The 12,472-nt window shown below is 33.9% G+C and overlaps 3 protein-coding genes across 8 annotated transcripts in view; 1 reads left to right on the top strand and 2 right to left on the bottom strand.

Moving 5' to 3' along the window:
* Nucleotides 1-399: 399 nt before the first annotated feature.
* LOC128881734 (mitochondrial import inner membrane translocase subunit Tim13-B) lies at nucleotides 400-3,216 on the bottom strand. 2 transcript variants are annotated; one of them, XM_054133017.1, is made up of 4 exons: nucleotides 2,971-3,216; nucleotides 2,819-2,887; nucleotides 1,437-1,537; nucleotides 400-1,052 (listed from the first exon to the last, which is right to left on the bottom strand). In XM_054133017.1, the coding sequence occupies exons 1-3, from the start codon at nucleotides 3,073-3,075 to the stop codon at nucleotides 1,439-1,441; spliced, it is 273 nt and encodes a 90-aa protein (XP_053988992.1). In that variant the 5' UTR covers nucleotides 3,076-3,216; the 3' UTR covers nucleotides 400-1,052; nucleotides 1,437-1,438. The 2 variants fall into 2 exon arrangements, with proteins under 2 accessions (XP_053988992.1, XP_053988990.1); XM_054133015.1 differs by lacking the exon at nucleotides 400-1,052 and having other exon boundaries at nucleotides 1,392-1,537; nucleotides 2,971-3,215.
* A 1,212-nt stretch (nucleotides 3,217-4,428) lies between these two features.
* Nucleotides 4,429-8,451, top strand: LOC128881769 (uncharacterized). 3 transcript variants are annotated; one of them, XM_054133070.1, is made up of 5 exons: nucleotides 4,429-4,556; nucleotides 4,633-4,992; nucleotides 6,021-6,119; nucleotides 6,360-7,447; nucleotides 7,893-8,451. In XM_054133070.1, exons 1-5 carry the CDS (start codon nucleotides 4,523-4,525, stop codon nucleotides 8,340-8,342), a joined length of 2,031 nt encoding a protein of 676 aa, XP_053989045.1. In that variant the 5' UTR covers nucleotides 4,429-4,522; the 3' UTR covers nucleotides 8,343-8,451. The 3 variants fall into 3 exon arrangements, with proteins under 3 accessions (XP_053989045.1, XP_053989043.1, XP_053989044.1); XM_054133068.1 differs by having other exon boundaries at nucleotides 6,021-7,447; XM_054133069.1 differs by having other exon boundaries at nucleotides 4,435-4,551; nucleotides 6,021-7,447.
* Nucleotides 8,452-8,493: 42 nt separating this feature from the next.
* LOC128881770 (venom acid phosphatase Acph-1-like) overlaps nucleotides 8,494-12,472 on the bottom strand; it is a 37,468-nt gene continuing 33,489 nt past the window's right edge. For all 3 annotated transcript variants that reach the window (XM_054133073.1, XM_054133072.1, XM_054133071.1), the window contains 4 exons: nucleotides 12,032-12,245; nucleotides 11,364-11,572; nucleotides 9,629-9,970; nucleotides 8,494-9,138 (listed from right to left, as the gene is read on the bottom strand). In XM_054133073.1, coding sequence (XP_053989048.1) covers nucleotides 8,884-9,138; nucleotides 9,629-9,970; nucleotides 11,364-11,572; nucleotides 12,032-12,245 — 1,020 coding nt within the window. In that variant the 3' untranslated portion in view covers nucleotides 8,494-8,883. The remainder of the gene's footprint in view (nucleotides 9,139-9,628; nucleotides 9,971-11,363; nucleotides 11,573-12,031; nucleotides 12,246-12,472) is intronic.

The following is a 12,472-nucleotide window of genomic DNA, read 5'->3' as shown; positions in this document are numbered from 1 at the left end:
ATAAAATTCAGTAGATGTTGGTCTGTAACGAAGTCAGTGAAAAATAATTCAACAAGAATTTATATAGAATTTCATAAAAAAAGGACCGCCAGCATAGCAATCCTCACAATATACCAATAATTCACAAGAAAACTGCAACAATTTACACAGCTCACCCTATATAAAGTTTAATCTGTTTAAAATAAATATATGTATTTAAATCTACCAAAAAGTTGACATTTTAAGGTAAAGTTGCATTACAATTTGCAAATTTTTGTAACGAAGTTTCAATATTAACAGCTGAGGTAATATTACCGAATAAGTAAATAGTCAGAAATGAAACCAGTTTTTGCATCGACAAGAGAAACTAATGCACAAACAATTTGTTGTAAATTATAATTCTGCATGAAATCAGGGTAATTCAGCTAATAACTTAATATATTTAACTACAAAATTTGTAACAAAAATATAACATGTTTTAATTTCGTTTATACATAAGATACTTAATTTATTATATAATTATATTAACTATCTATAAATTCACAGTGTTGTGTTTTTGCCTTCAGATATTTAAATTAGCCCGTTGCTGCATCAATTCACCAAATAAAATTCAGACCATAACCACTGAAACAGAGCTAAAAACGTAAGCTCATAATCGTTGAAAATTTTGTGGCTGAAGTAGTTATAAACTCATTTCCTTTACACGATACTACTTTTGTGAAATTTAAATGCACCTTTGTAAATCATTTTAATTTGATTTCTTTTTCTTTATATACATATTATGGAATATACTTTTTCTATTAAATGTTACGTCAAAGTTAATTAGATTTTATTAAAAAAACTAAATAAAGGATAAATTACTTAGCGATACTGAATGCTTGCTTTGTAACATAAACTGTACAAATTCTTACTGACTCTTGTAGCGCAATGGTAAGGAGCAGACCAATATTGTATCTGAATTCTTTCATTGGGTTCGCCACTACTGAGGTTGTTTAGATTGTAATCATTATTTCTATTAGCTCCTATGTTGAAACTTGACACTATGAACGTCACTAATGGCATTCACGTTTGGCCTGAAAGTATAGTCGGGAGTCTTACTCATGATATCCACGTTCGATTGGAAATTATGATCATGAGTAAAATTCGTCAAAGTATGATAAAGGTTTAAAAATAATCCATGAATAGTTCAATTAAATGAATAGTTTTACACATGTAAAAATCTATTTTATAATAAAAACTAGTTAAAACTGATATCCTTATGTACAAAATTATTTAATATTTATAACTGACGTAGCTTTGCGATAGATTATTTCATAAAAATTGCACGAGATATATACACTGTAATTACAATTGCTATATCTTTGTAATAATGTTTGGAAAGAGTAGATACACAACTCTTGTTGCTTAGTAAATTACAAGATAAAAAACAAGGAAACAATTTATTCAAAAATTTGTACTTTTACATTCGGTTACGCTCTCTTTGTAGTCTTTCACTATAAGCTTTTGATACGAGATTAAATGCGTCCATATATCGGTCCATACACATTGCTACACATTTCTGTAAGTAAATCAGAATTACTTAAATTATGTTTTTATATTAATTATTCTAGGAATATTTGAAGCGTTGAAGTATTATAGCAGGTTAATACAGAGAATACTCCAAAAGTCTATTCCGTAACTCTGAAATGATCTTTGATCTTTGAAATGAGCTTTCGCTTTTTTTAGTACAATATTCAAAACACATTTTGACACTTTAGTTTTTTAATTCTATACTTGTTTATTATTTTTAACTTCAATAATTGTATTTTTTCATAATATATAAACTAAACTAGTAACATAGCTAAACTAGTAATTTCTAATTCCAGCATCGCTTTCTTTTTATGTGACTTCAAGTATAAATAAAACAAGTAATTTTAATTATGTTTATGCCTTATGTTTGGAAGATACAAAACTAAGACAATTAAGTTATGGACAAACTGTACTGTAAGGCCATATGCACACGGGTGCAACCAATTTGAAATTAGTGTTGCAAATCGTTTGCGATCTTTGTTTTACCTACTCCACTATCTTTGTTTTACCTAGATCCACGGACGCATGCAATTAGTTCAGAGTGGTTAGAAACTGATCAGTTACGCCTGTGTGTGATCGGCCTAAAGGTTAGTAAAATTGTTTGATGAATAGAGATTTTAAATAATTAATGTAACGTTTGCGATACTTTTGATGTATCACGTTTTGTGTTCCAATGACTCTTAAAACAATTGATATACTACTGTATTTTATTCCTAATCACATACGTACTCTTTTCAGGTATTTATGATACAATCTTAGTTGACACTTTATAGCGATTGTACAATAATTAAATTCTATAATATTTTTCAGTTCGGGTACGTTGGTGTTATTCAATATTTATTTTGTCCATTAGACTCGTTTTTTGATTAATGTTTACACAATCCTCCACGATTCGTATAATGTTGGGGCTTAAAATGTTACCAGAATAATAGAAAATAAATTATTCGTTATCCCAGCAAAATAAATAGGTTATCGGTCGATAAAGTGTTAGGTGTAATAAATAAATATTGCACTATATAAAAATTAATGTACAACCTTCTTAAAAATTGTTGTCAAGGATGCTTCTTCTATAACTAATGCATAATTAATTATTTTCGCTTTAAATACAAGTTAAGTAAGAAAATATAATAATGGATAGACTTTTGAGGCACTCTAAATATTAAAGAGCAGCATCTTAAATTCATAAACCTGTTAATTTGTTACCTAATAATTTTTTTTAAAAACCATTGAGGTATCTATAAGGTTATGTTGCACAAATAGTTGAGGTTACCTGTTCAGAAGTATCTAACGAAGTACCAGGCTTGCTTATACACTTTTTGAAGCATTTCTCTGTCATTTTCTGAAAATACGAGATTAGATCTGTGTTGTTCATTCATGTTACGCTCATAAAAGTAAGAAATAAATGGACTTGTGTAATCGTACCTCAAGTAATTCTTGGGCAGTAGCAACGGCGATTTGTTGTTTAATTTGTCCCATCAACTCGTCCCTTTCCGAACTACTTAACGAACCGGTCGAAAGTGAATCCATATTTACAGGTAATTACTAATTCGTTTTTTATATGATAATATTAAAATCGAATTCACTTTGCCCTACTAATGTTCCTGAACCACCATGTCTTTACCCGGTTGATTCAGTAAACCGGAAGCACGTGAAGTTACCTTTAACAGATATACCGTTCGGAGTGTGCAACATTTTGTGTGAAACATTCAAGAGTTACGTAAGCGTTCGCTAGGGATATTTTAGATTGGCAGTTGCATGAACTGGTGATATTAGTAAAGAAATATAGAGGGTGTCCCAAAAATGTTGGAGGTCATTGAAAGGGGTGGTTCGGGGCGTGATTTGAAACAACTTTTTCCTTGGGGAAAATGTTGTCCGAGGCTTCGTTAAGGAGATATTAACAGAAAACGCCGAACCAATCAGAGCGCGAGTATGCCGATGAAGCGCCCCCGGTAGCGTAGGCTACGCGCTAGGCGGCCGCGTTCTGATTGGTCAGGACGCTCGACCGCCTCGCGTTCTGATTGGTCAGGTTTTTGTTAATATCTCCTTAACGAAGCCTAGGACAACATTTTCGCTAAGGAAAAAGTTGTTTCAAATCACCTCCCGAACCACCCCTTTCAATGTGTTACAACATTTTTTGGACACAGTGTATATAGAGGGAGGAGGTGATTTGAAACAACTTTTTCCTTAACGAAAATGATGTCCGAGGCTTCGTTGAGGAGATATTAACGGAAAACCCCGACCAATCAGCGGGCGCTTCATTGGCATCCTCGCGCTCTGATTGGTCCGGGGTTTTCTCTTAATATCTCCACAACGAAGCTTCATACAACATTTTCGCTAAGGAAGAAGTTGTTTCAAATCACCTCCCGAACCACCCTTTTCAATGACCTCCAACATTTTTGAAACACCCAGTATCGTTTCTTTACTATGTTACCAGTGCATGCAACTGACAATCGAAAATATCCCTAGCGAACGCTTACATAACTCTTGAATATCATTTCAAATCACCCCTCGAACCGCCCCTTTCAAGGACCTCCAACATTCTTAGGACACCCTGTATAACATTCTACTTAGTAATTTCATATTACACTTTTTTATATTTTTTATAACGTGCTATTATCGTAACCCTACGATGACTTTTGCTTCAAGTGTCATTTTTGACTCACTGTTCTCTTATACATCATTCATTTAATTCTATGGCAGTAACAAATGCTGTAAGTCGTAAATTTCGATTTGATTACTTGAATTTTACTGCTTACATTTTTAATCACACCTAACAATATTCAAAGGCAAGATTTTCTTTCTTTTTCTTCTAAAATTAAAGTAACGTAATGTTTAGCAAAATTCGCGGTATCATAGTTTAATATGTTGTATATATTTTCTAGATGAACGTAAATATTACCGAATTTGAACAAATAAAAGTTCACGTTGAAAGACGAAATAAAATTCTGCACGAATTGCAAGAAATTTATACGAAATGTTTGTCGCCTCGGACGAACGACATAGGTCGCGTAAGAATATTGAAAACAAACAATCGCGTTAATTGTGTTGATAGGTTTTTTATTGTAATTTTATGCACCGATACAGGTAGTTCTGTGTGCAATCTGCCGGATGCAATAAGAGGGTCGTACTCACCTATTGTGGAGGATCTTTTGAAGGAAATGAATGAAACGAAATTAAGGAAATTTAATGAAAATGATAATGATGGTAATGATTGCTATCGGTGTAAGCATTTTTTGAATATACCGCAAAATTTGATCAAAGCTTGCGAAGAACTGTCGGATTGCACGGAAGAGTACGAGGCTGATTTAATTTTCGTTCAGGCTGTGGTTTGGCTAAAGTCAGCGACAACGTTTATGAAAGATATCTCCATCGAACAGTTTCATTTGATATTTCACAAACAATGGAATCTAATGGAAATTCATCGAAATAGAAGGAATGCAACACGTTAGTATTTAAACATTTTTCTTTAAACTTTATGAAGTCGGGCTTTTTTCAATGAAATCTTCTGGATTATACACGGTGTCTCAAAAATATTGAAAGTGCTTGAAAGAGATGGTTCGGGGGGTGATTTGAAACAACTTTTTCCTTAGCGAAAATGTTGTACGAGGCTCCGTTGAGAAGATATTAACAGAAAACCCTCGACCAATCAGAGCGCGAGTATGCCGGCGGAGGGCGGTCGCCTAGCGCGTAGCCCACGCCTACCGCGCTCTGATTGGTCAGTGTTTCCCGTTAATATCTTCTTAACGAAGCCTCGGAGAACATTTTCGCTAAGGAAAAAGTTGTTTCAAATCACCTCCCGAACCACCCCTTTCAAGGTGTTACAACATTTTTGGGACACCCTATATATAAAGGATGGAAGTGATTTGAAACAACTTTTTCCCTAGCGTAAATGTTCTCCGAGGCTTCGTTAAGGAGATATTAACGGAAAACACTGACCAATCAGAGCGTGAGTATGCCGATGGAGCGCTCGCAGTAGCGTATGAGCGCGGCCGCCTAGCGCGTAGACCACGCCTATCGCGGGCGTTCCACCGGGATTCTCGCGCTGTGATTGGTCGGTGGTTTAGCGTTAATAATTCAAAATCGAAGCACCATACGACATTTTTGCAAAGGAAATTGTTGTTCAGAATTGTCTCAGCTACACTTGTACTAATTCTTATACTAATTCTGGGACACCCTGTATATAGAATTTAGTGGCCATCAAATTTTGTTTATTGTTAGAATAGCAATAATAAGCATAAATTGCGCTGATGTATTCGGTTGAAGAATCAAAAAGACGTTTTACAACGTACTTTAAAAAATCACATTATTAATTTTCCTTATTTTCAACAATTATTTTTAGATAACCTTGTGTGAAATTTGAAGAAGACAGCTTTAAGACATTTAAACACATAATTCCTATATTACAATAGATAAAAATCAATATCCTGTTGTGAATGATTGAATTAAAATTATTTCAATTTTATTTTTTACAGGCAAGGATTTTGAAAGCTTAAATCTGCATACGATTCCCAAATTTCTACTGGAAGAATTACACTGCGACTTTCTAGATTCTCCTAAACCATTTGACACAAGTAAGAAAAGCTTCGATAGCGATCTAGAGTATGCCAATTCTATTGATTTAGTTAGCAATATCACGTGGAATAGAAATTCCCAATTATCCCACTGTGACACGAAACAAGACGACACAGATTTCATAAAGTGTTGCACCGACCTATCCATCTTCGTTTCTCGAACTTCTGAGATACATGTTCAGAGTGCATGCTCTCTTATCACAGATAAAAGCACAACCTCTGATAAGTCCATTATTCCAGAGTCGGACAGGGAATATTCATCCTGTTCGGATATATTCAAAGATTCCTTAGAGAGCGAAGAAATTAATAATGCAGCAGAAAATAAAAATGAAAAATCTGTTGAGAGAAACGAATTTATTGTTGGAGTATCGATGGAAGACTCTTTGGTCGCTACTCGTGCCACTGATCCCTCATCGATTCGTTCAGAGTTTGAAGATGAATGGAATAGAAACGATTCGGATGTTACTATGTTTGACAATGACTATTCACTGTCTCGAAACAATGACAATAAATTGACATCGGAATCAAGTAGTCAGTCAATAATACAATGCACAAACGAATCAGATTCCTATCCTCGAAAGAAAAATGTTCTAATTCCACCAAAGCAAGTTAATAAAGTTATTAATAATAGTTCTTTTCTGAAAGACAGTGCCTACGATACTTATCCATTAAGCGGGGTTCGTTGTGTCATCAAAAACGATGATACCATAGTTTTATCAAACGGAGAGATTGACAATACTGTTGTCTACCAAAGTGCAATCAGTTTGGATTGTTTTACTATGCCCAATGAAAATTATTTATCTGATGGGAAACAACAGTCATGGTTATCCTCGTTGAAATTGACATTGGATCAGGAAAATGAAAGGACAGATTCGTTTATGATAGAACCTAGTCAAAGAAATGTGGAAAGACAAGAACATAAGGACTTCGAAGAGGATGTGAAACTCATGGAACCTCATGCGAAAAGGATAAAATTAGAATGGGTGAATGAAACTGATCGTATGGTTGAGACGAATACTGAAGAGAGAAAAGAAGGAACGATCTCCTCTAAATGGCTGAGATTTACCCTGGATGCTCTAAGCATAGATGAAGTTGCTTTCCAATCGGTCAAAGTCATTCTTTTGATGCTTCAAGATGAGAGGATAGCGAAGCAGTACACGAAGAAAAGGTTTTGGAGTAATACTCTAGAAAGCGAGGCTGTGAATGCGATAGTAAACTTTTGTGATGTTTTCGAGGCAGAAAAGAGAAGCAACGCTTGTACACAAGAAATTGTCCAAACGATAACTGACACGTTGGAGAAAATTATAGGAAATAGCGAATTGAATAAGGTAGCGATTAAGTATCCTTAAGTTTTAGAAGGATTCATTATATAAAATTCAATATTGTATGTAATATTAACATTGAATAGTATACAGTCAGTGTAATAAGTAGACTGCGAATCTTTATGCAAAATAAATTCTTCGCAAACATGAACCTAAGACGTGAACCTACAAATATTGAACCTAAATAGGAATTTATTTTATTCTGCAAATATTATGACATGAACTTTACTTTCAATCTTTTTTTATATTCTTGCATATTTTTTACATTTAATAGTTTCTTGCACAATCAAATTTCCTATAAATGCATAAAGACCTGCAGTCTAGTAATAAGTATTCGTACAGGAACCATTTATTTTAAATATTTCCTGTACGAATACTTATTACACTGAATATATGTATTCGATATTGAAATTGAGTAATATAGTCAATATTAAACTTTTATACTGTTTAGGTAACCATACTAATTCATCAGACATCCATTATTTTAGAACTGTGCACTTCTATGAAAGTTTGCATCGATGTGATAAACTACTTAACTGCGAAGCTGAAATCACAAGAAAGTATTTTAGTTTCTTTGATGAATAGCAAGAAAGCTCATGTGCACACCATAGTAAATCAATTACATATTACTTTCTATGCGTTAACTTTTTGTTTGAAAAAGTATCGATCAGTTTTTTGTAACAAAGATAAGAGTCAATTAGAAGAAGAAATGATACCACCGGTTATTGATTTATGGAAGAAACAATTGCCATTTGAGAATGCAATAATAGAAGATAATGTACAAAAAAGGGAACAGCGATGGTTAACGATTCTAAATGATTTCACAGTAATTGCTGCGAACGACTTTACCCAATTTACGGAAAATTCACGTAGATTAATCGGTATACTGACATGTAAATGAGTAGTGTTCTAATTGCAACATAGTATTATACACTAGTGCATCTACAATGTATGAAATTTCGTTTTTATGATTGTATTATTTTAAATAAATAATAATTGTTATTGCGAAACATTTATGTTTTAACGAAAAATCCTTTTTGCTTGGTTCGAAATGGTCTAGAAAACAAAATTTAATTGAAATAGAAGATTACCACAAGATTAAAAAACTAAAATACTAAATAAATACTAAAATACTAAATAAAACTAAAATAGAAAGAGAACTGGACTATGGTCTTAAAACTAAACTTATTTATATTATAAGAATGTTCACAAAGTGAGATTATATTGTCTTCCATGATTATATTAAATGACACAAATACTGATATAATTGTTATTAAAAACATTCAAATGTTACTGGCAATTATTTGTTGTGAGGTTATTGCAAGAATTTAAACATATTTTTAATGGAATTATAAATAACAGTTTGGATACAATAATTTAGATATTTCCTTGGAAATAATTGTATACTTCCATTTAAAGTATCTACAGAATAGGTCGATTGGTTAGTGCAGAAACGATATAATTATAAATGAAAACAAAATTATAACGCTACTTAATTTATGAGACTCGGATGAACCATAAACAGTACTTTCCAATAATGTTTCATCACCAGCATGTCTCCAGTTGCACAACAATTCCGCACTTTTTGGCAGCACATCATAAACAGAATTCAAAAATGTTTGTAGCGGACAAATTTTTGTGCAGTTGGGCATCGTCAGAAGTATGGTATCCCCTTCAACACCGGTATAATAATTTATCTGGAACAATTTGCTCATCGTAATGTAACATTAAAAATAATAGGAGTACAATAGACTAGCACTATAAAAATAGTTAAGACTATATTCCCTTTGTAAATGCAGCAATGCACCTTGTAAAATGCAATTATAATTTCTATTCAATAGGACAATTTATTTTTTAATCGCGGATTTTGTTTTTTCATCATTCTGCAATAAGAGTATTAAAATAAGTGCATCGAAAAGTTTTATGAAATATTTTACATTTTGTGCCGGATGATAAATACACTATATGGATAATCTGTGTGTATAAAATGGGAATAGTATAGTTAATACTGAAATGATATATTTAATATTAAAATTGGATATTATATTCAATATTGAAATTGAATAATAGATTCAGCTAAATTAAATGCAGCTTTCGATACATTAGAATACTTTACGGAGCAATGAAAGTATTCCTATCAATTGTTCCTCTATTTTGTATTATATTTTAATGTTACAATAAAAATACCTTTATTCCATGGCTCTGTGTTTCGTTATCAAAATACAATTCAAAGATCACAGAAGCTCCCTCGTTGGGAATATGTGGTGACCACAAATTCAGGCTCTTCAACACAGCAGCAATGTTTCTATCGTTGCCACTGTATATCATAAGTTTTCGTTCTTCTGGTATGTTTTCCTGAATGTAATCCAACGTATTCGCTAAGATTTCTTTTATAATTGTTCCACCATTTAGTTGCCTCTGCAGTTTAGTTTGCGAAAGAAGATCGTACTCCAAGAGCGTAACGTTGTACAAACTTCCATGGGGAAAGATTTCCTCGGCCCAATCGGGAAGGGATTGATTCAGATCAGCCTGTAAACACGTTGGATTTTAAATGTGTATATACAGCACGTTTGATAAAATACGAGCGTAATTTAATCTTATTCTTGTTCCTTTATTGTATTTTGTTCCTGTCAATGCATTAAAGACAGTGAATAAATTACACGAGAAAAAGATAAATTATATAGCGAATAACTATACAGGGTGTCCCAAAAATATTAAAGGTCCTTGAAAGAGAAGGTTCGGGGAGGTGATTTGAAACAACTTTTTCCTTAGCGAAAAAGTTGTCCGAGGCTTCGTTACGGAGATATTAATAGAAAACGCTGGACCAATCAGAGCGCGAGTAGGCCACGGTAGGCGTAGGCTACGCGCTAGGCGACCGCCCTCCGCGGGCTCACTCGCGCTCTGATTGGTCGCGGCGTTTTCTGTTAATATCTCCTTAACGAAGCCTCGGACAATTTTTTCGCTAAGGAAGAAGTTGTTTCAAATCACCTCTACTCTGTATATACAGGGTGTCCCAAAAATGTTGTAACACATTGAAAGAGGTGGTTCGGGAGGTGATTTGAAACAACTTTTTCCTTAGCGAAAATGTTGTCCGAGGCTTCGTTGAGGAGATATTAAAGGAAAACACTGACCAATCAGAGCGCTCCAACGGTATTCGCTCGCTCTGATTGGTCAGTGTTTTTTGTTAATATCTCCTTAACGAAGCCTCGGACAACTTTTTCGCTAAGGAAAAAGTTGTTTTAAATCACCTCTACTCTGTATATACAGGGTGTCCCAAAAATGTTGTAACACATTGAAAGAGGTGGTTCGGGAGGTGATTTGGAACAAATTTTTTCTTAGCGAAAATGTTGTCCGAAGCTTCGATAAGGAGATATTAACAGAAAACGCCGCGACCAATCAGAGCGCGAGTGTACCTGCGGAGGGCGGTCGCCTAGCGCGTAGCCTACGCCTACCCGCTAGACGCCCGCAGTAGCGTAGGCTACGCGCTAGGCGCCCGCGGGCGCTCCATCTGTGTGTGTATTATTATATAGGGTGTCCCAGCCTAACTGATACAGATCTCTAACTTCAAAACTATTCGGCCGAATGCAAAATTTCAAATATGGAAAGTGCATGGTAAAATGAGCTCATGTTTCAGCGAGAAGGAACTTTTGTTAACTTTATTATTTCCATCTTTTGAATTTTGCATTCGGCCGATAGTTTTGGAGTTAGAGCTCTGTATCACTTAGACACTGGGACACCCTGTATATGTATCCAATAAAATTTAAAGTTCTCACAGGCGTGCTGTCGTCTTTGAATAATTGTTCGATGAAGATAATTAAACAGCTTGGACCAGACTAAAGAGACCATTATTATAAATTGAATCTACATACTACCGGGAATCATCATTCGAATTTTTAATACTGTGCTACTATAAACGCTTTACCTTCGTCTCGAGAGTCGCATACAAAAGAGCTGCTTCAAACGGTTCTTTTATTTCCATTCCAGAATGTTTAGATACGTAATTGAATAAAGGCAAATAATGCAACATTGTACGTTGCATTTCAGGTGTACTCAATACTCTCTTCATTTCAGAAATAAAATTTGGACACCGCGTCCCGAGTAATAAAGTGTCTTTATCGATGGATACGTATTCTACAAAAAACAATCGGATAGTGAGAGCAATTTATCATTATTTATTTGTTACAGACCTGGACACTTTTGAAATGATATTATTTGAAATATTATTTTAAGTAACACGTTATTTGATTTCATTATTATCTTCATACCTTTAATCACTTATGAAATTCATTTATTTTATAACTATATGAAATCATTTTATTTTATAACTATAGAATTTGTAATGCTATTGCAGTAATTGTTTGAAATTTATTGTATTGAAATTCAAAGGAATTTATATTATTTTTATTTTCAAATAACTGTATTGAAAATAGCAGTCGGAAATAAATTACTTCAACTAGTTATTTGTTAATTTCCATAACAATTAAAATTTGCCCAGGTCGGTCTTGTTATTCTTTCTTTTATTTAAAAAAATTTTTTTTATTTTCTTTTTTTCTTTCTTTCTTTTTGTTTCGTATCTTTCTCTGTGCTGACCTGTGGGTATCGGCTGCCAATTTAAATCGCTGTTCCATACTTGGCTTTCCGCTGGAGGCCAGAGTCCCGCATTCACTAATTGAGCGGACATCATCGACAGTGGATACTCTGTTGTATGCATTTTCATCACTTCCGTCGTGAAAATATCCCCCAATAGTTGTCCATATACTTCGCGCAGATGGACACCTAAATTGTACATGTTGAGCCTTCCAGTCTGTCGAACAAAGCGATTCTACATTAGTACAAAAACGTATAACAAGAAAACAATTTATCAAACGCCTAACAGGATAAATTGTAAAGTTTGTGTGGATGTTATAATAAAAAAGAAAAAAAAATTAATCGAACGAGACGCGAGAAATACTGTGGTCTCCATAAATGCGTAAACTCGGGACTGAACTTGTGCATTTATGGAGACTTTACTGTAATTCGAAAAGGAAGGAG

Source organism: Hylaeus volcanicus, chromosome 9, assembly GCF_026283585.1.
Source record: "Hylaeus volcanicus isolate JK05 chromosome 9, UHH_iyHylVolc1.0_haploid, whole genome shotgun sequence".
NCBI lineage: Eukaryota > Metazoa > Arthropoda > Insecta > Hymenoptera > Colletidae > Hylaeus > Hylaeus volcanicus.
Note: the sequence above shows the minus strand (reverse complement) of the source record. Positions and strands in the feature narration are given on the sequence as shown.

Bases quoted from the DNA above. Each gene is read 5' to 3' on its own strand.
- LOC128881734 (XM_054133017.1), bottom strand. From the start codon at position 3,075: ATGGATTCACTTTCGACCGGTTCGTTAAGTAGTTCGGAAAGGGACGAG. The intron at 2,888-2,970 runs GTACGATTACAC...TCGTATTTTCAG, and splicing joins CTGCCCAAGAATTACTTGAG to AAAATGACAGAGAAATGCTT. The intron at 1,538-2,818 runs GTAACCTCAACT...ATTTACTTACAG, and splicing joins CGTTAGATACTTCTGAACAG to AAATGTGTAGCAATGTGTAT.
- LOC128881769 (XM_054133068.1), top strand. From the start codon at position 4,523: ATGTTTGTCGCCTCGGACGAACGACATAGGTCGC. The intron at 4,557-4,632 runs GTAAGAATATTG...GCACCGATACAG, and splicing joins GGACGAACGACATAGGTCGC to GTAGTTCTGTGTGCAATCTG. The intron at 7,448-7,892 runs GTAGCGATTAAG...TATACTGTTTAG, and splicing joins GAAATAGCGAATTGAATAAG to GTAACCATACTAATTCATCA.